This window comes from Epinephelus fuscoguttatus, linkage group LG4, assembly GCF_011397635.1.
Source record: "Epinephelus fuscoguttatus linkage group LG4, E.fuscoguttatus.final_Chr_v1".
Lineage (NCBI taxonomy): Eukaryota > Metazoa > Chordata > Actinopteri > Perciformes > Serranidae > Epinephelus > Epinephelus fuscoguttatus.
In genome coordinates, this window is record NC_064755.1 from 22345578 (window position 1) to 22367275 (window position 21698).

Genomic DNA, 21698 nt, shown 5'->3' on the forward strand with positions numbered 1-21698 from the left:
AAAGAATAAACAAAGCACTGGAAAAATTTGAGACAATGTCCGTTCTGCCCCTCGACCCCTCCCCTCGCCAAACATCCCTGTGTCGGTTCTGGGAAAGAGATTTTCTCACATACAGATCCTGACTTTGGCAATGAGAACAAACATGGCTGCCAGACAGGGATAGTGATCAAAATTCTTCAGTAGGATGTCACAAGTTCAACTTCACCCTCCATCCAATAATTACTTGGCTGGAAAACAGGGAGAGAAAAAGGGAATAAGGCTGGGAATTAGCAAGGACATGCAGATTTCCCGTCCTGGATATTTGCCTGCCTGTCATGAGTGTAGTTACTGACATCTGCTTCAGTGGAATTTGAGAACAAATGGATGATATATTGAACATGAGAGTCAGAGAGACTTAACAACCTGAACTGAGTACAATCATGTCCTGATTCAGGGGAGCTGCTGGCAATCACAGTGGACCGCTATTCCAACAAATGCACTTGCTTGAAAACACCATGGTTTGACTGAGTGCCCGCAGCTTATCAGACCACAAAGAAAAGTGAACAGACACAAATGATCTAGCTCCTAGACAGAGGGAGGATTGTGTATCTTGGTTATTTTAGACTTTTAGCTGCTGTGTCTCTGCTTCGTATCACAATGGACTGGGACTCGTCAGTGGGAAAGGAATATGATCAGTGACAGAGCTGCTCTCACAGGAAATAGGACCAGATGAGCTCAGTGGGAGTAAACTGGCCCGGGTTTCAACATTAAATATGATGCAGTGGAGCCTGCGAGCTAACAGTGCAGCAAGGTCTAATGAATATGCATGATAGATGTGACATAATGCGAGATTTTAAATATGTATAAAACTTTTCAGTGGGATTGCGTTGCTAGGAAACAGCTTGGATGTAAGTTTATTTGACACTGAGGAGAACTGGCTTCCTGTCAGCTACTTTATTAGCAAGCACTGTAACAGGAAATAAACTCAGTCTATGTAGGATACAAGGATGTCGAACACACTGAGGATGAGTTTTGCTTAACAACATGTCACTTCGCATTCTTAAGAACAAAATGACGGCCTGGAGTTGCGGGACTGGGATGATTACAAGTAAAACAAAGAAATCTTGCAACTCAGGAGCAGCCCCGCCACCTGTGTTTGCTATCCTGCTGCTTCTTCCCCATGCAGGATATCCTGCCTTTGGGATGGGGTCAGGTGGTAAGAAAGGAAAGGGGGGGGGGGGATAAAAGAGAGGCGAAAAAGATACACAGATAAAATCAATATGAATGGAAAGCAACTTTAGAAATGACACGATGAAGCAATTACCCAGAGACACTGTCTAACACAGCACAACAGAGCACTGCCCTCACACGCCTGACAGTACTAACCCTATTTAAAGGGTCATACCACCAGAGGGAAATGTGTGACTGGAGGCTGTTGAGTCAATATTACTCAGCCTGATGTATGAAAGTGTGAACATGCTGCTGCGTTCCCTCGCGAGGGAAATAAGCACACGTCTGTGTGAGCAAACAGCACTTCAAATATGTTGCAGTCTGCTGGTTACTGTAACACCACAGCTCAATCACATGGGGTGCCGCTCTATGTAACATGCAGAGCGTAAAACGATCACCTCGCCACGTGCGTCACACACTAAAATATCTGGGCTGGTGTCCTGATTGAGAATGTAAGACCGCTGGTGATGGATGTGTTCTCTAGTGAGAGTTGAAAAGAGAGTGGAGAGAGTTAAATAAGAAATGAAGAAGTCATTTAAGTAAATGGGGGGGATGCAAAAATAAAGTGTCAGAGAGGAAAAAGAGACATGGGGGAACAGGTTCAGGGCAGAGCACTGGAGTGGAAATGTATTTTCATTTCAGGATGAAAGAAGAAGGTGGAAAATGAGTGGAGAAAGTAAAAACAGGTTGATAACATATAAAGACACAGTTAAATCGCCCCCCCCCCCCCCTCTCTCTCTCTCTCCGTCTCTCCATTGTGTGTCTGCCAGTTGTGAGGCTGGCTATCTCATTAACAGCAATAGAGGAAGCCGAGCAGAGAGGCAGTGCAGTGAGCCTGGGATATCCCCATCCTGCAGCCTGACACACTGACCCCTCCTTCCCTGCTTTTGCAACTCCCTCCACTATAAACCACTCCACCTTGGGCTGTACCACTTCATCAGGCCACGGGGAGGTATTGTTTGTAGCTCACCAAAGCACTCATCCAGAGGATGTTTGGGAAAGTGTTAAAAGACCTCTGTTTGAAAGGGGGTTTTAGCTTGGCCTCTTGCAGACATTTGTGCGTCTCTAAACCAGGAGTGGTTGCTGAGGACGGGTTTGTCTTCGGGAGGTCTGGTATGTTATTTCAGTTTCCTCTGATTGTGTTACCCTCCCTCAGGATGCTCAAGCTTAGGAGCCACATAAAAACACATCTGAAGACAAAAGTTAGAATAACAATCCAGCTTATTCCCCTCTTGAGGATAAAGGAATTAAAGCAAAGACAGGAAAGGCACATGGTGTGTGTGTGTGTGTGTGTGTGTTGCATGTAATTCTGTACATTTTATGTGCGATGTAGTGCAGTGTGTGCTTTTTGTTATGTAGCAACAGGCTTGGTGAGCTTCTCTCTGTGAGCCTGTTGGGTTTGTCTTGGTAGTGCCAGCTGCATACAGGGCAGGTGAGACGCCTGGGGAATACTAATGGCTCCATGAAAGCCCTGAGTACCGATTCAGACATGGTGAAGGGAATACTGATCACCCATTTTGCTGAATCACAGCTAGACAAACACAAGGCCCAAAAGACACTCTTGCTTTTAATGAAACAATTAAAATAATGAATTCAATGGTGAAACTGTTCTCTTGAAGCAAACAGACACATTTAGTGCGTCACCAGATTAAATGTTGAAGGTGATGGAGGATGGTGACCGGCAAGACGGCCGATAAAACAGTGTCTGTGTGTGTTTTGTGTGCAAGCATCCCTCTTTCTCATATCCATAGAAACGCTTACCAGCTTAAAAGCTTAGCTACTGACTCCTTTACAGCGACCCTAGCAACGCAACTTCCTGTTGAGGCTCCGCATCCTGAGCACATCAACAACTACAAAAGAACAGCAGAGCAGGGGCGACAATGTAAGACAAAGCAGCGTTCTCTGAACTTGGCGGGACAGCACTCCACATGAACCTGACCTGTGCATATGTGTCCCATTTCACCAGCAGGAACACTGCCACAACATCTAACCCAGTTCTGTCCTCCATGCTTGATGAAACAAATAAGTCATCTTGAACACTGCTCCTTCATCTGGCCCCAGTCTATGGCCTGGAGGACATACCTGGCCTACAGGACATCTTCTGTCACTCCATACCTCTCTCCGTCTGTCCTGAGCCTTGACACAGGCGTAGACTCATTCATTTATAATACTATCCCATATCAGATATCCATCTCCACAGGTGGCACAGCGTGAATGCAATCGATGGTTGCAAATATTGCTACATTTCTACATTTCATTTGCAATAAATTCCCAGTGCATGAGTTCCTGTTTAATTGCTATTCACATACATATGTTCATGAGTGTATGTGAGGTGCAGCTGCAGCCTACCTGGTAGAGTGGCCTTGAAACACACCTGTGTATGTGTAATAGATGCAGGGGTGGAGGAAGGTTCCTTGCATGCACGCGAAGGCGTCGGAGGGCTGTTGAGGTGAGAGTCCACAGCAGACCCTGCCGAGTGCAGACTGCCTCGTCTAGACCCAACAAGACTGCCTCCATCACTTCTTTACTATGAGCTTTCAGTGACAAGAGACACCACTCCAGAGGTATGTATGGTGCAGCGATATGAGTTGATATCAGTGAGGTATCCACAGGTATCACATCAACAAACCTTTATCTGCACAGGTGAGCCATTACAGGTAAAATCCACAGAGGCCCATGCAATTAGAAGGAATTAGCCTTTATTGTCCTCCTGATGCCACTTTGCTCCAGTGGGTGGTAACTGGGTCATCTCCACAGGTAAGCCACACAGAGCGACAGGATAACCCTGTGGCTGTCCCCTCTGTCCCTGTCTGTCCTCTCAGTCTCTCTGGGATTCAGCGCTCTGATGTCTCCTCAAGGTCAAACTCCACTAGTCCTTCTGTCCCAGTCCCACACAGCTACTGGTCCCTGCTGGCTCCTTCTCTCTTCCTCCTCCTCCTCTCTTCCTCTCTCTTTTCCTCTCACCAAAGCACTGCACCCTCCGTCCGTTGGTCTGTGCGCCACAAACACAAACATTCCCACTAAGGAAATGCAGCCGGTCTCTTAGTCTCTCAGACTGCTAGTTGTTTTTAAAGCGATATGCACTCTCATACTGCAGCTCACATGGAGAGGAGAACAGATGACAGCACTCTCTCTCGCTGTCTCGCTTTTTTTCGGAGAGAAAGCGACGTGCTGCACACCTCACACACCTGGTCAGACTGGACACTATCTGTATGCTTGAAGAAGACACTTAAACAGGCACATACATAAAAGGATGATATCAAGTCTCCAAAGTCCAGAGTATGCGGCTTTATAACAGCCCTGGGACTGCAGCCAGAATGTTTTTATAAAAGGAGATATTTTTCCTCTGAGCCAGTTTTCCCAGGCTGAAGTATCCTGACCCGACCTCTCTAATTCTTCCACACACAAAAAATACAAGAATATACAGCCCATCTGCTCCTCTCTACCAACTCCACACATTATATCCTCGCAGAATGTGCAAAGCATGTAAATATGATTGATTGCATCAAACTTGTTTATTTGAGATAGAAATCCACAATGAAGCTTATCTTACATTTGCTTACACACACCCATTTGCAACAATGGCCACATGGAGGCAATACAAGCCCCACACACAACCTGTGCCAAGCCTACAGTCTGTGTGTATATCTTTGCCAGTCTGGGATAAACTCTTGGCTTAACAGCTCTGCTAAAACAATACAGCTTAAATGATCAATGTTCTCCATAATAAAAGTGATACGAATGTTCGAATAACTCTGAAAGCAAACTCAAGCACAGACTTTTTCTATCTCCAGCAGCCATTTCTTTATCGTCTGGGTCGCTAAAGACTTTTTTATAGGTCAGGCTAAACATTTAAAAAGAGAAAAGCTTTAATATCTGATGGTTTTATGCAGCCAAACTAATTCACTTTTTCTGCTTTCCTCAGAAAGCCTTGATCAATAGAAAATTCAATAGCTCTGTGCTGTACAGTAATTCTCTGCCATCCTACCAAACGCAATCAGACTGTAGGTGGATTAAATGGACTTCTGTAGCCCACTCTGATTCATGGAGGGGTTTATCGATGCAAGGGGTCACTCCTGTACTGCTGAGTTGTAGTTTGTGTGTGTGTGTGTGTGTGTGTGTGTGTGCATACAAACTGATGTATGATGCACACAGCATTTGTTTGATACCGAGTGTCAACATGAACATGAGTGAGTTACTGCCATGGCATTAATTAACTATACTGTACAAAGTAATAATGAACTACAGATTGTCATGCGGTAGCTTCACTCCAGCCACCATACAAAGAATGCAGTTCATAAGAAGGATAGGTGATTGTTTAGTCTTATTCATGACCAACCACCAACCCAAAGCGTCAGCTGACAGCCTGGGAATGAGACTCAACAATACTGCACCTTTAAAGAGAAGGTCAGCCAGGGGCATTAAGTGAAGGGACTAATGACCAGACCTCAGACCACACCTATCTTTGAACTTGGCCTTCATTTTGATCTCTGCTGCACTCTTGTAAAGGTGTGTGACTACATCTCACACAGTTGTGACATTACATGTTGACAGAATTCTGACCACAGACAGACAGACAGACAGACAGACCTACCAACATATTCAGACTGGCTTATGTGGTAGTTCCCACTGCAATAGGTGTCACCAGGACCACATTGTGTCATGATGACACACACAAACAAGGCGATTTTACACTGCCTTTTAAAGGCGGGAATTTCATGCTGTTATGCCACCTCACCCTTCTGTATACAAGGTACAATCATGGAATTTGGGGGGGGGCAGATTTGTCTCTGCTTTAGGCTGCCATCAGAGGTCGTAACAGCACTGAAATGACATCTGAGACAGCTGGCAGGATGGGGTGATGTTTTGACAACTTATTATGCATGTGACCTACAACAGGAGATTTTAAAAGTAGCTACTAGCAGTTAGCAGCTAACTTAAAGAAGAAGAACTGCGGCTGAAAATGTCAGCCAATTTGAAAAACAACGAGGTCCAGGAGCTCCTTACCCCCCGAGCAGAGGACGAGAGCAACCGCAATTTAACAGGTATGATAAATGATTGTTACCACCATGTTAATGCCATTGTTAGTGTTCTTAAAGTGCTGCTGACGCATTTATGTCACACTAGAGGCCGACGCTGTTATGTTATATGTCACACCCGTCACAGCACTTTTGCTTCCATGATGCAAACATGCTATCTAAAAAAACTTACACTGGAGCAACATAATGCCGCTGTTGTTTGCTTCTGTGTAAAACTGCAAAGGCGACATACAGATGGGTCTTCATAGAAGCCCTACAGCATGACCTCTATGTATAAAGGGCCATAGACTATTGAATTGTATTTTTAACTTTCTATTTCTCTTTGCTTCTATATTTACCACAGATGTCTAATTGAATGGACTGCAGAAGATTCCCTGCACAAAAATCCTAATCCCCAATAATGCAACAACACTGCATCTTGTTACATTTACTTAATTTCACCAACCACATGCTCCAAGATCCCTCATTTGATGGCACCAGTTTCCCCTCCCTCTATCTCAGAGCCTCACATTTCTCTCTCAGTGGTGTCTTGAGAAACCCATGAGGAATGTGTAGCATTCCTGTAGTGTGAATTTTCCAAAATGAATCACGGTTTGGCTGGAGCTACACATGAGGGCTGGAGACATTCACCTCTCAGCCACTGTAATTTATGAGGGGTGTAAATATTTGTTGTGGTGGGGAAGGAGGTGGGAGGTTAGGTATGACAACGCACTGTTCCCATGATTCTATGTGAGTGTAATGTCCCAGTGAATCCTGGGAAAGGTCACACAGGCCCTGTGATGTAAACACAGCATGAGAGTGTCAGCTGGCCGGCCGTTACCATAGTAATATGATGCAGAGAAGACGATAGTATGTGCCTTGTGATGGACAGGAGCTGACAGCCAAACAGTGTATCAACATATTGATGATAAATGAACTTCAAACCTGTACGCAGTCAGATGTGAGGTCCTGACACTGACAGGAAACAGGAAAAGGAGTAAACTTTTTCGAGTCCATCTCCTGCTCTCAGCTTTCTCTTCCACCCTCTTACTTTCTCCCGTCTCCATCAATTTCTCTCTCCCTCTTTCATCTCTCCCTCATATCTCTCTGTATCTCTCAATCTTCCTCCTGCTCTCTGATCTCCACTCAGGCGTGTTACACTAAAGTGCAGGCGAGTCAGAGAGAGAGGGGGGGAGAGCAGTGGAGAGAAATGGGTCACAGACACTATAAATTCACAAGAACATTCTCAGCTGGCACAAAAAAATCGCAGGAAACAGTTGTGGACAAGAGAAGAGAAAGTGCAGATGACAAAGAATTTGTGCAGGTGCTACTCATGCACTTCCTCTGACAATAAACCTGGCGTGTGGCTTTTACAGGCTCAATATTCTTACAGGCTCATTTGCAACACACACCCACACTGCCATCACTGTGACGGAGATTATAAGTGACATACGTATATAGAGCCAGTCTGAAATTCAATTCCGATCAGTCTAGTTTAATGTGATTGTATTAGAGGTGCGAGTGGGAAAATCAATAAGAAAACGTAACGTGGTTTGAGAGAGAGAGGTGAAAGCAGGGAGCTTCTTTATGTCTGTGAGTGAGAATGCATGTGCATGAGCTTCAGTTATCATTATGTGCGCTTCGTGTAATTAAAAAATACTGTTTACTGTGCGTGCGTGCAATGAGAAACCCCCACGATGACACAAAACCTTTGAAGTATCAGGACTCGTTAGTCTCTTAAGTATAGAAGTTGACCTAGTTCATGTGTTATATGCTGTAATATGTTATACACACACGCACAAAGGGTTGTTCACTCAAGACAACGTGCACACGCACAAACACACACTCTCAAGCTAATCATTCTCTCCACTTTGCCTGGCAGATAAATATTAATGAGGATTACTATGTTACTGCAGTACACCCACGGGAAAACAGACTGCACCTCTCTCACTCTCTTTCTAGCCCTTTCCCGCTCTGTTTCTTTGTCACACACACACACACGCCCACCCACACACGCCCACCACACACATACACACTCCTACAACATCCTCAAAAAAATCGTTAGCATTTTTCTAATTTTATGAGAAGATTTATTTCTTTTCTCCTCAACTCTCCTTTCTATTTCTCTTATTCTGTCACAGCAGCATTCACACACAAACTCACGCAACACACACACACAAACTATGAATAAACCCCTTCATGTGAGTCACAGACAGTGCCTCCGTTCTCATTGAGTCGTGTTATCTCTGTCTAACAAAGGGCACAGATTGTGCTGGGATATTTAAGGAACATTTTGGGGTCTCCACATCCTGTTTTGGGGGAAGATGGAATCTAACAGATGACTGTCTTCCCATCAACCCACACTCATCTTTTTTCTTTCTCTCTGCTCCATCCTCCTCTTTCTTTAAAGGATTCCACGCACTCGTTCCTGAGAACAGGGAAGCAGAGATAATGAAGAAATCACTGTGTGGCACAGGAGGGGAACTCACACACACGTAACAGAGATCTACCCACCGGGGATGTTTTGGCAGACGACAGAGGAGTCCACTCTCACCATAGCTACAATGCTAGTAAACTGTCTCCATAGAGAAAACACATTATCAGCAGCTCACTGCCTTCAGCCTTCACTCACAGTCAATAGGCGATCATCTCCTCATTGTTTGATCGCGCTCTGTTCAGATTTACTTTGAGCTCATACGCAGCTGCGCCGTGTGTCTGTAGGTCTGCGGGTTGATTTTGGACGGGGAATAAAAGGCCGTCAGAAAAAAAAAAATCATAGCAGAGAGTGATGAAAGAGGCAGGGTGGAGAAGAGGGTGGGATTCTCCCATGTGCTCCCCTCTTTCCTCCCTTGCTCAAAAACATTCTTCCTTCTGGAGCTGCCTTGGGGAGAAAAGGGGGGTCCCCTTTCATGCCAAACAGGGTGTGGTGCGAGAGGGGCCTTCAGTAGCCTTTAGCTCCTGCTATTCCCACCTCTTTCTTTCTTTCTTCCCCTCTTTCCCCTTTTCTTTGTCTCCTTAATTGGACTGGCTGACCACAGCTCTCTCACCTACAGTCCTGGGGGCAGGCTGAGATCCCTGGGAATCAATACTGTAGCGAGGCAGAGCGGAGCTGCGGGGGCAAAAACTCAAAGCTCACAACTGATACGTGCTAACAGCGGGATGATGAAAGAACTCATTTCAAATGCTGTTTCTTTGGTGTCCACATCAACTTTGTGGCTGCTTTTAAATGAATCCTGACTCTAATGTTGAGACAATCAGATCAGCATGATGAGAAACAAGCAGAGCATCAACCTGACCTGCAGAATGCCACAGTCCAGAGCTGACCTTCTCTGTGATTGGTGCAGACGAGATGTTTCAAGGTAAAGAGGATCGATTAGTATTCCTGCCTCACCACTTGCCTGGCTGCTCCCAACTTTCAGGCCTGTAGTGTGTAAATTACAGTCGCGCCATTGTGTGTTTGCATTCCTATTCCGCTCATGAATGTGTGTTTTGAGCATGTGTGTGTGTGAACTTCTCTGACAGTGATCCACCCCTCCCACCTTAAAACCCTCGCTCCCCTGCGGTGCCCCTGACAACAACATGTTTCCTTGGAGAGCGATTCAACCTCCTCAAATCTGAAATGTTTTTCGTCTGTTTGGATATCACCCCTCCGAAACACACGCACATAAACACACACGCATGTCTCGCTCTTTCTCGCACCCTGTCTTCCCTTTGTTTGTTTGTTGTTTTTGTTCTTAATTTCACAGAAAAGAGCTGAGCAGCTTAACATGATAGCAGGATAACAAAGGCAGAGGATAATCCTAATTCAGGCTGCTCACTGAGGTAATCTAAACAGCAAACATCCCCTAAAAGAAGCTGTTTTAAGTCATCAACACCAACTGTGCAATTTATCATCATATTATACTGTAAACACCTAGTATCTCGCTAGGATGATCCATAAGTCCCTCTATCTAATCTTGTCCATGCTGATACACTTCTTTCACATGTTGCCACTTTTGCTTTCTCAAAATTGTTGTAAAAAAAACACGCAAGAGCCAGAGAAAGTAGGACTGAGAGGGAAAGAAGCATGACAAGTCTCAATGTGAAGGCAGGATTCTGAGCCACGGTAACGAGGAGCAGAGGAAGAGAATGAGGTATAGAAAAGAAAGTGATTCATCAAGGAAAAGGGGAGTAATCAGGTTTGCCTCCTCTCCCACTGTTCCGCAGTTAACGAGGCATGTTTTGTTCAGATGTGTCATCGCTGTTGACCGTGAACAAAGATGGTCTACGTTCTCCCTGTAGATATTACTCAATTAACTGTGATAGGAACCCACATCCATCAGAAGCTACTGACACAGACGTGAAGTGATTCATCTGCATTAGATGAGTGACGGGGCGCAGATGAGAAGGTGGTCCGCCTTTTTCCCTCTGCAATCTGGAGGATCCATTTCGAAAATATTTTTCAAACAAGTTAACTGATGCTAACGGGTTTGGAAAGAACTGTTTCGCCAGCGGCAGTCGCACCCACAGACCTCTGCGTGTTCACTAATGCTGAAGGATATAAAAACTAAGCTTTTCCAAGTGTGCAAAACACTTTTAGCTGGATCTAAGCTTGCAGCTATAAGCATTTCCACTACAACATTCCACTCTACTGCTCACTCCGCTGCTTCTATATACAGGTTTTGTCGACATTTTTTCTGTACACTGTTGCTCCTCTATGCATGAGGCGGAGATTGGATGATAGTGCAATGAGTTGTCTAATATGACAAGTCAGAGCAGGACAAAGTTGCAGCCCTGTAGAGAAGTGAAAGTATTTGAGGACATGGGAATGTAAAGTCATAACCCAACAGACTGTCAACCTTTATAGAGCCTCCAGGGTAAAAACCGGTCGATCAGTGAGCTTTGTTCACCTGCCAACGCCAAGGAGAGGAATCAGTCAGACAGTCTGATGATTTAAATTCTCTTTGGAAAACATCTTTGTCAATTTATTGAACACATTTCTGCCCCTTGTTGTTCGTTCGATGACTAGTTTGAAAATCTGATGCATTCACTGCCTCATACAGCAAGTTGATGCATAGCCATCTATTCAGTCATTTTTTTTTCCCAGCACAACAGTACAATAATGCGAGTGAGTGTATGTAAATCACAACAAGTAATCCCCCTTCAGTCTGTGTGCACACAGCTGGCTGCAAGAAGAATGGGAGGCACAGAGAAGGAATGCAATCAGAAGAGAGAGAGACCTCCCTCCGTTCCTGTGTGAGAAAATCTGCTTTTCTCCATTAATTAAGGTGATTTGAGTGACTGTGTGTGTGTGTGTGTGTGTGTGTGTGTGTGTGTGCACGCGCGCGCGCGAGCAGCCACCAGCCAATCAACCAGTAGCAATTACTTATGAAAAGGACAGTGAATATTCAGTTTCTTCCAATCAAGCAGTATTGCCACAGCCAGCCCGTCAGATCACAGTAAATCAGATTTTCCAGCCACGACAGGATTAATGACACAACCTGAAATCTCTGGATAATGAGACCTGAAAGCATCACAACAACTTATATTGTCCGAGACCCCAGGTTGTGTTTGTATGAGAAGATGTGAAGGTTATAGCAGGTTAGATTTGTATCGAAGTAGGGCTTGAATATGTATCCATCCATTCATTTTCGCAACCGTTTATCCTCTTGAGGGTCGCGGGGGGGCTGGAGCCTATCCCAGCTGACATTGGGCGAGAGGCAGGGTACACCCTGGACAGGTCACCAGACTATCACAGGGCTGACACATAGAAACAGACAACCATTCACACTCACATTCACACCTACGGACAATTTAGAGTCACCAACTAACCCGCATGTCTTTGGACTGTGGGAGGAAGCCGGAGTACCCGGAGAAAACCCATGCTTAAACAGGGAGAACATGCAAACTCCACACATAAGGGCTCCCTCCTGGGATTGAACCAGGCACCCTCATGCTGTGAGGTGCCCCCAGGAATATGTATATCCGTGCTTATTAAAATGAAAGCTGTTTTCATCCAACATATAGAAGCCATGCTGTGTAATTTATGATAGCACGAGTGCGCTTGTGTGCATTACTGTATTCTCTGTGTGCACGCTCAGTCAAAGAGAGAACTACAAAGAGACCAGCGATTCTTAGAAGTCACATTCATTCACGTTAATGAAACTAAGTCACATCACAAGTGGGAGGATTTTTAAAAGGGAGATGAGATTCAACTTGGCATGATCCCATAAGCACTGCATGATTTTGAGGATAGCATTTTGGATGAGCAGTAAGCCCGGTTCGCTCATCACCTGCCTGTACACACGCTCTACTTAAATCTGATTCACTTAATACCGGTGTATTTGCAACATGAAAGAGTGCTGACGTGTATCACAGAATGAATGCGACGGGGAATCACAAATGCACTCACAGCTGCAAACTCAAGTGCTAATGTACTTTCTCTATCCACGCACACCGCTTTTCTCGTGATGTAAACAACTTTGTGAAAGAGCAACAGAGGTGAATCACCTGGCAGGTTACAGCCTGTCTTCACAACTGACATAAAGGGTAACTCTGCAACACACATTCCACGTCTTAGGCTTAGCTGGAAACTATTATCTTCTGCCGTCAGCCCACACCCACCAGATTTACACAACACATAAACACTGGAGCTTCTGATGTCTGGCAGACAAGCTGATTCCCAGTGTGTGTGAAAAGCCCGGGCAGGACGGGATCCAGCACTTTAAATCATGCTGAAGGCAAGGCTACGTGTGGCTTTGCTTGATAAAAGGAAGCTAACTCATGCCTCAAGTCAGTTCAATTGTGTTGACAGTGACGGGCAAACAAGCTGCACTCAAAGACAGCTCTCCCACAGTGCGACTTCCCTGTAACCTTGAAAACCGAGGACTGCAGTGGAATACATTAGCAGTGACAGAGACAGACTGAGCTCTGGAGAGATTGACGGACTCAGACTGACAGCGAGAGAAACACAGAGAAGTATTGTCCAGCGTGGAGATTAAAAGCTTTGCTCTTGACTTGCCAATTCAAATCTAATACCGTCTCCTGGATTAGCCAAGAACCCTTTTAAATCCCACTAACACACATAACAGCACGGCAAGACACGGTCACAGAGAGGAGAGGAGAGACAAAGTCGGAGAAGAAGGGAGAAAGTGTGAAGGAGGAATCGAGGGAGAGTTGTGTCTTACCCTCTCTCCACTGTTTCTCCTCAGAGTCCCCACCGGCAGCTTAAGCATCAGCCGGCGGGTTCTCCCAGGCGTCACTGCTCCCTGGACCACCATAGTACGCTCCACAGTGTGTGTCTCCGTGGGTGTGTGAGCATGGGTGCGAGTGTGTGAGGTGGGTGTCCTCGCCGTCCCGTCCAGCCTGGCAGCCGGGGTTCACGCGAGCTTGGCGCGTGGGTGAATATGAGGAAAGAAGTGTGTGATGTGAGTGTGTGTGGGTATAGCAGTCCCACACAGGTCCTATGTGCCTCTCTCTGCTTCTATTTCCCTCTGTGTTGAAACATTTCCCATTCTGCTCCGCTCAGCTACGCTCCACTCTGCCGCTCAGGAGGTGAATGAGTGTGTGAGAGTGTGTGAGGGGGAGAGGGAGCACGCTTTGTCTCTGCTCTCTCTTCTCTGGCTCCGGCAGGCAGCTCCCCCTCCCTCCTGCCTCCTACACTCACTTCCTTCAGTTGGGGGCTTAACCAGGTCACTGGATTAATGTGACGTTACGACTGTTATTAGCATACGTGCTCGTGTCACGTGATCCAATAATAATTGTGAGCATATATTCCCCCACCATCCACACACACATCCACATACACACACACACACACACACACACACACACACACACACACATATAGTCAGCTCTTGCAGAGGATCACGTGGGGAACCTCAAAAGGAATATGGGATGTTTTGCCATCTGGTAGGGAGATTATCTTCGAAATCCCACATCCAGCTTTCTCTCCCTGCACTGTCTGGACTAGGACACAAAGGAGGAACACACACACACGCACACACTTGCAGTCAAGCACACACAATGCTCATGCATGCAGATATTGATCATCCTATCACTTGGTTCATCGTCTGCATGCATTAAAGTGTGAAAATCAGCCTGAATTTTTTCCCTCCATGAGGCTGTGACAGTAGTGGACTTTTAGCTGCGAGGCCCCGGCAGAGATCTTTTATCACGATGGCTGCAGCCACAGAGAGCTGAGTCAGTCCTCTGCTTCCACCACGGTGGTCTTTACATGTCCATTAAAGCTATTGGACTCATGAGCTACAGCTGCACCTAGTGACTTACTGTCATATTCTCATCATCACTCACTGCTGAGCTCTGTTTGCCTCTGCACATCAATACTCAACTGTCAGCTGATTAACTTAAGTGGATCGACGCACGCATGCACACATATGTTGGTGTACACAGATGTTCGGTGTGCGCATAAGCACACGTCAGGCTTTTCTCGTGCACTGTTTGTACATACTGTATACCTACCAAAAGTACTGCACCAAAATTTGTTGTATATAACCCACTTATTTGGGAAGGCTGAGATCATGTGACCAATGCACTGACAGGAAGAAGTATTCCCCTTAAGGAGGCAAGTTTGCGTGGTCGATGGGTCACAACCATGGATGTCCTAAGAGACCTGGATACAGCGTTGAAGGTGAGATCCTGTTCATCCCTATTGAAGCTGCTCAGTGGCGCATGAAGTCAAAAACATTCAGCTACCGCATATAAAATTACGATATAGAGGAAGTGCACTAGAGATTTCTGCTAGCCAAACCGCCGACTTCTGGAATAGCGCTCAGCTAACTTAAATTGGGATAAAATTATTTAATTTTGTGGCTTTTCTAGACTTTCCAAATGTTATCAGGCCGAATGGACTAAATCCCAAAAGTGAAATGAGTCATTTTGCGGGGGTTGTGATGTTTAAAAAAATGTATCCACTGATTTACAGGCGTCTGTTTTTCAATGGAACTTTGTCTTTATGGGCGCAATGGCATCTTGTTATGGACTCAGGTGTTGTAATTCCACTGTTTGGCCACTACGAAACTAGTTTCAAGCCTGGCACACTTCCTGTGGGCCTGGTCAAAACAAACAGGACTTTCGCCCAGGAGACCAGTGTTCCATACCATGTGAAAACAAGTAAACTTGAAGTAATTTTGTTTCTATTCCTAAACCTAGCCTACATAACATTATGTTAAGTACATAACTTTACTTAAAATACATAAAATCATTCGCGGAGGGCTAATTCGTACAAACAGTTGTGTGAGGATGCGTTGCATACATGTACATGTACAGTAGGCTCAGGCACACAACAGCCAGCATCTTGTATGGGCCGGCTGTTGTAAACCAGCAACACTGGATTATAACCAGTATGATTCAGCTTAGTTATCACAGTTATAAGGTGATTTGATGCTGGGTCACATAAAGTCAGATTAAAGCCACCAGTCAAAATGAGCAACCAAACAAACCTTTTCCATCCCCCATATCGTTTCTTTAAGTGAGGACCCCCGACGGCTTTAGTGACATGACACTGTATATGCCACCCTTACATAGACACACACACACACACATACACACACAAAAACCAACACATTGTGCTAAAGCCGCGCGGCGAGCATACAGGAGAAAATCATCTGCAGTGGTAATCCCCAGTAAGCATTATTTATTCAATACCCTGGCCCACATCAGTGTGTGAGTGACTGTGGCCTACATGAGAAATATCAGCGGGCTATTTATAAACTTAGTCTGCAGACATCCAGGTCTTGCAGATGACATACTGTATACTGGAGGAACTGAAAGTGGAACCAAAAGACAGTTCTCTTTGTTCCTCTGTGTGATGTGTGCATTTGATGTTAATTCAGGCCGCGATGACAGAGATTAACTGCCACTGCTGATTCAAGAGACTAAAAACCTTGCTGCTTTCATAGGGAGCTCGTATGACACCTTGACAGGGAGATGACAATGCACTCACCTAATTGAACAGTTTAAGTATGGTTGGTGTTCGTTTGTTCTTCTCCACAGCTCTCCTCTTTTTCTTTACTTTTGAGATTTTTAAAATTCCACTGCCTCAAATCCAGCGAGGTGATAAGCCCTTGTCTTGACAGGAGGAAAAGAAACAAAAAAACACTAACATGTTACTATTCTTGATGCCTCGGGCTCAATGCACAATGACCCATTTCAGTCAACAAGCACGCAAAAATAAAGGCAAATGGGATTTGCACTTGGTATTAAAAAAATAGTGGAATACAAAGCTGAATTTGAAATAAGGCACAACAACCAGGCAAAAAGCTGGGAGATTCTGACACGCATCGCTGTGCTGCACCAGTTCACACCTGCTGTCCTCAAAATGAACTAACAGCCATTAATACAACAAATTACAAGAGAGACAAAAGAGACAAAGAAGGGAGAGGAAAAAGAGAAGATCACTACCTGGTTATGAGAGATGCTAATGAGGGAGGTGCAAACAAAGCGTCTGGACTGTCTGGGTTTCATTTCTACTCTGTACTTGTGTGTGTGTCTGCGTAGTCTTTGTTCATAGTTGTAATAATAAGAAGCAATGGTTCTCAATTGTAGACTCCTGGCATTGTTACGCATTAATTTACCCTGATAACCCAGCCAGTCTCTGCCCACGGCTGTCTGACTCATCCCAATGGTCCTGCTCCTCACTGTGTTTGTGTGTGTGTGTGTGTGTGTGGGTGGGTGTGTTTATGGAAATGCCCTGTAGCTGGACTCTCTCCCCATCCCAGGCGGTGAGGGAGGGGGTTGAATGTTTATGTTCCAAGACTCCACAAATTACCCAGCGTAGAGTTACAGCGCCACTGCTCAGGAAGAAAAAAAAGCAGATAAACGGTTACATAGCTAAACAATACCACCCTGATAGTGTAATTCAATTCATTTCTCACTGCGTGCTTCTGTCTGCGCTTCCAAGTGTATGCTAGTGTTGTCTTTCTCTATCTCATGAGAGTGAGATGAGCAGAAAGCGGGGCCTCCCACCCTTCATCAGGCCAGAACCAATTATAATGACTTCTCCACAGGGGAGCATCCACTTCAATTATCATCCCCTCAGTGGTGTCTGTGTAAGAAGGCCTGGGAAACACTTTTACATGCTCAGAGAGGTAACGGGGAGGCTGAGGGATTTTTTTATTGGGAAACGAGGACATTTGTGCAACTCATTGTGAAAACTGGGGCGTATTTATATATTGGAGAGATTTGGTGGAACACGGGGACAGGCTGTCCTGGACAAACCATGTCGCTCAGCACAACATCTGCTCAACCCGCTGTGAGGTGACTCTGTATGTGTGTGCGCACACATACTGCATATCTGCTTGTGTGTCTTTAAATATGATTAAAATTTCAGCCAGTGGCACAGAAGGAATGTAGACAGACCGAACAATCGCCTCCATCTTTGAATGTACTCTGTTTATAACCTTGACAAGGTGCGTAGACATCGCCTTGAGAAACAAAATAACTGTGTCTTTGTCTGGGTGCAGTCTACATTCACACACATACGCAGCCATTATACAGTCATTCATGCCTTAATGGAATTAGAATATATCATTCCAATGGGCCAATCAGTAGTCTATTATGAGGGTAGCGGCAGACTTGAATGGGGTGCTAGATGTGCAATTTGCCCCAGTGAATAGCATACGAGGCTCCTGAATTATTCACCCAGTCTACTGAAAAGCTTGTGCATGTGCTGGGCAACAACATCAGACTCTGTGCCATGCACATGACAGGAACTGAAGACTGAATCATAATAGCTGATTAGTTTATGGATATGCACTTAAAATTGGATCAAGTTTATGATAATGGTCTTTTTTTTCTATTTATTTGGGTGATTCTGCACTCAGAGCGAGGATTAATGAGGCAAACGAGACACATCTGATTGCTAAATCTGCCTAAATTATTCAAATTTAATTCATATTATGGATGGAACTTAAGTTTTTCAAGAACTTTGTATATGAACACAGAATGTGTTACTCTGCTCTATATTTTTTTCCAGATGCAGGTTTTTCAGAGGCACACTTCAAACCCGGAATTATGGGAAATCATCTGCAAGAAGGCTACACAATCAACAAAAGAAACCCACAACTGTATTTTCATCCTTAATAAAGATTTAAAAATTAAGACACCCATTGTATTATCTTAGTTAAATGTTGTTTCAATGCATTTTCCTTCGTTATAACGAGCATAACAAATGAAATCCCTATGCCAATGTCTCCGTAAATAGTAGCTAACATTACATTGTTGTTGACGTATTTCCATGTCTCCCACCCTACCTTGATGGCATAGGACGCCCAAAATTTAACTAAAGTCCCAAAGCAAAGTTGCTGCACTTGTCACTGCTGCTCTAATATTAGTTCAGACTGGCTGGGTAGGGGCATGGGCTGCTAATGTTAGCTTTTAGAGCACCGCTCATGGCCTGGCAATCAGGTAGTGTTTTCTTTTTTATTTTATCACTTGTTTGTAAATTGATAGCGTGAAACTTTAGTGAACATTTTGTTGCATCCTGACAACCACAAAATGCTGCCTATAGCCCAGACAAGAGAAATCAACACCAGCAGACGGCAGTATTGGCAGTATTTGGCCGTAAAGTATAGTAGCTCAGTCCACAGGGATTTGGGTTGGGAACCGAAGAGTTGCCTGTTCAAGTCCCCGTCTGGACCAAATACGGAGCATGGACTGGTGGCTGGAGAGGTGCCAGTTCACCTCCTGGGCACTGCCGAGGTGCCCTTGAGCCCCCCCCAACAGCTCCATGGCAGCCCCCTCACTCTGACATCTCTCCACTTTGTGCATGTATAGGTCCTGTTTGTGCACGCGTGTGTATTTCGGACCTGTGTGTTAATGACAACAGAGTGAAAAAATTGAATTTTCCCTCAGGGGGATTAATAAAGTATATAAAATGAAAGTAAAATAAATTTAAAAAAAATATTCGCAATGTCTGGCAACACTCGTCATGTCTGTTTACGTAAATGCCAGCATCAACAACTATGGATGACTTATCATTTAATTCAATAAATAATAACATAAAATAAAATAAAATAAATGACCGAAAATAAAATAAATGACCGAACTAACATTCAACTATTGTCTGTGAAGCCAAACCCTGACATGGTTTACAGTATTCTTCTGTGCCATAGACCAAAACCAGTGAGTCACATCATTGCACTGGATGACTGGTTCCTCCATTACAATAAGCATGGGCGCTGTATTTTGAGTCAGTGCCACATACACTGTCCTGTTGCCGTAAATACACACTAGCACACCAAGACTATCTTAATCCACGACTAAAAATAGTCCTCAATAAATACATCTACTCCCGTTAGGGTAATGCTTTCCAAAAAGCACAGTACCCCACTGTTTGAGTAAATAATTCAGTTGAAACTATATATTTGTGACTTGTTTTTAAAGATTTATGTCTTCAGTAGGAATGAATGGGCTCAGGGGTGAATGCCACCGACACAGTAGTCGGTAAATATTAATAGCCAGACTAACCAATGTTGGTTTTGGTCTTTGTATTGGATTTGTTGACAATAAAATATAGACTAAACCAGGCACAGCATTAAAAAAATCAGACAGCTGGGTACACCACAGCATACCACATAACCACAACATCCTCAATTAGATTCTGGCCAGGGGAATCTAACCTCCACCGCAATCCCTCTCCTCCCCTCTTCTTCTGCCTGCCTCTTCTTCTTCATGTCTGGTATCAAAAATGTGGCAAAAAGGCCACACATGAAAAAAATATTTAAAAAAAGAACAAGCAGGGTAAGGCTGCAGAAAAAAGGCTTTGAGATTTCTCCAAAGTTCTGCCTTGACACTGTGACTCCAGCCTCATGCCGATCAATACCACTATAAGATCAGATTTATCTAGACAGGATGACAACTGTTTGGCAGAAAGAGAAGCAAAGCAAGAGTGAGATAGACAGAGCAAGAGAGGGAGGGAAGGAGAAAGGAGGAGGAGGTCAGCTCGCTATAATTAAACAATTTTGTCACTGGCCAGAGGACACACCCATTACATAACAGAATGGTCACACATAATACACCCAGTCAATAGCTTCAAACAACCCATCTACAGTGTCAAAAGAGAAGAGTACGCTTGAGAATAGGTTATGTGCATGCACATAAACACATATAACATACAATAACTGTGACTACTCTCAATGTGGAGACATTACAAGCTCTCGGTATCAGTGCGTCACAGTGTTTGTGCTCCTGGCAGACTGAATGCTCTCACAGACCGCAGGCCCTTTGTGGCAAACCAGCTCTCCCAAAGATATGAACTAGTGCTTTATTGCTGCTGGAAAGAGAGCAGACAGTGCTGAAAAGAGCAGAGAAGCACAGCTGTGATGGAAACAATCCCATCCAGCTGAGATCTTCCTCTGTCAGTGGAGGCGAGGGGGATGGAGGAGAAAACGAGGGATGTGAGAGGAGGAAGAGTGAGAGAGTGGATGTTTGGCTCTGCCTCCAGGCCTGCATCATAGAAGGAATGAGGATGTTGGGGGAGAGGAATAGTGGGGGGGGGAGGGGGGGGGGGTTGAAGACGTTTGCGGGGTGCACGAGGAGGAGATTCAATTAAACTACACAAGGATCGAATGCATTTTTAATCACGCCGCTTCATTTCCTGACGTGACTGTCAGCCTTTGTGTAAGACCGTGAGGCAGCCTCTAAAAGAGGCGCTGCCATCTCTCTCTCTCTCTCTCTCTCTGCCCCCCCCCCGCAGATCACACGGCTCAACAGACCAACGACACAATACACAGCAGCTTTGGCAAGAGTTGTTAGACGCCATGAACTGACATTTTACAGAAGTCAGAAAAAAATCCAATCACCAAATACAGATAATGTCAGTATCTTATTCATGTCAACGGGTCTTGTCACTGTGTATGTGACAGGGATGCTATGTCCTTCGCTATGTGAATGAGACCACAAATGTCACAGAAATCAAGCTGTACAGTAACACAGAAGACTCTTTTTATTCATCTAAAATTATCATCTGATTCTCTTCTTGTCTCTTGCACGGATTTTCACAAAAACAAAATCACACAGAATTTATAAAAACTGATTTTATAGGTTCTCATGAATGCTTGCGCACCCTCCATAACATTACTGCTGGGGAAATCGATTTCTGCGGATTTGACCTATTAAATCATTTGTTCCATCTGATGTCCAACCTCCAGACCATAGCTTGTTAGCTCTCAAAAGGGAAATGTCTTATCAATATGGCTTTCTCGCACAAGGCATTTGATTTGGTTCGCTTGTAAATGCTGCTGTGAGAACACAAACCAACTCTAGGCAAGACAACTGTAGGTCTGAAAGCACCCTAAATCACGATCTTATTTAAACAGAAGCACATGGCTAATTATTATGCAGAATAACATACTGGACCACCAGTGCTAGTCTGTCAGACCTTAAACAATCACTTTTCCCTGGTTGGCATTATTTAGCAATGGTAGTGAGAGCCTAATCCCCTAATTAGAAGCAACTTGTGTTTCTTAATGG

General features: G+C 44.6%; 1 protein-coding gene across 11 annotated transcripts in view; it reads right to left on the minus strand.

The window, feature by feature from the left end:
- The window catches only part of frmd4a (FERM domain containing 4A), a 125199-nt gene that overhangs the window by 57806 nt on the left and 45695 nt on the right, over window positions 1-21698 (minus strand). The window contains exon 1 of one of the 11 annotated variants that reach the window (XM_049573773.1): window positions 13394-13805. The exons of 4 other annotated variants lie outside the window; for them this stretch is intronic. In XM_049573773.1, the coding sequence (XP_049429730.1) occupies window positions 13394-13486 (93 nt within the window). In that variant the 5' untranslated portion in view covers window positions 13487-13805. Of the gene's footprint in view, window positions 1-3558; window positions 4225-13393; window positions 13806-21698 lie in introns of those variants that run through there. 6 more of the 11 variants (XM_049573772.1, XM_049573781.1, XM_049573769.1 and 3 more) reach the window with 6 other exon arrangements.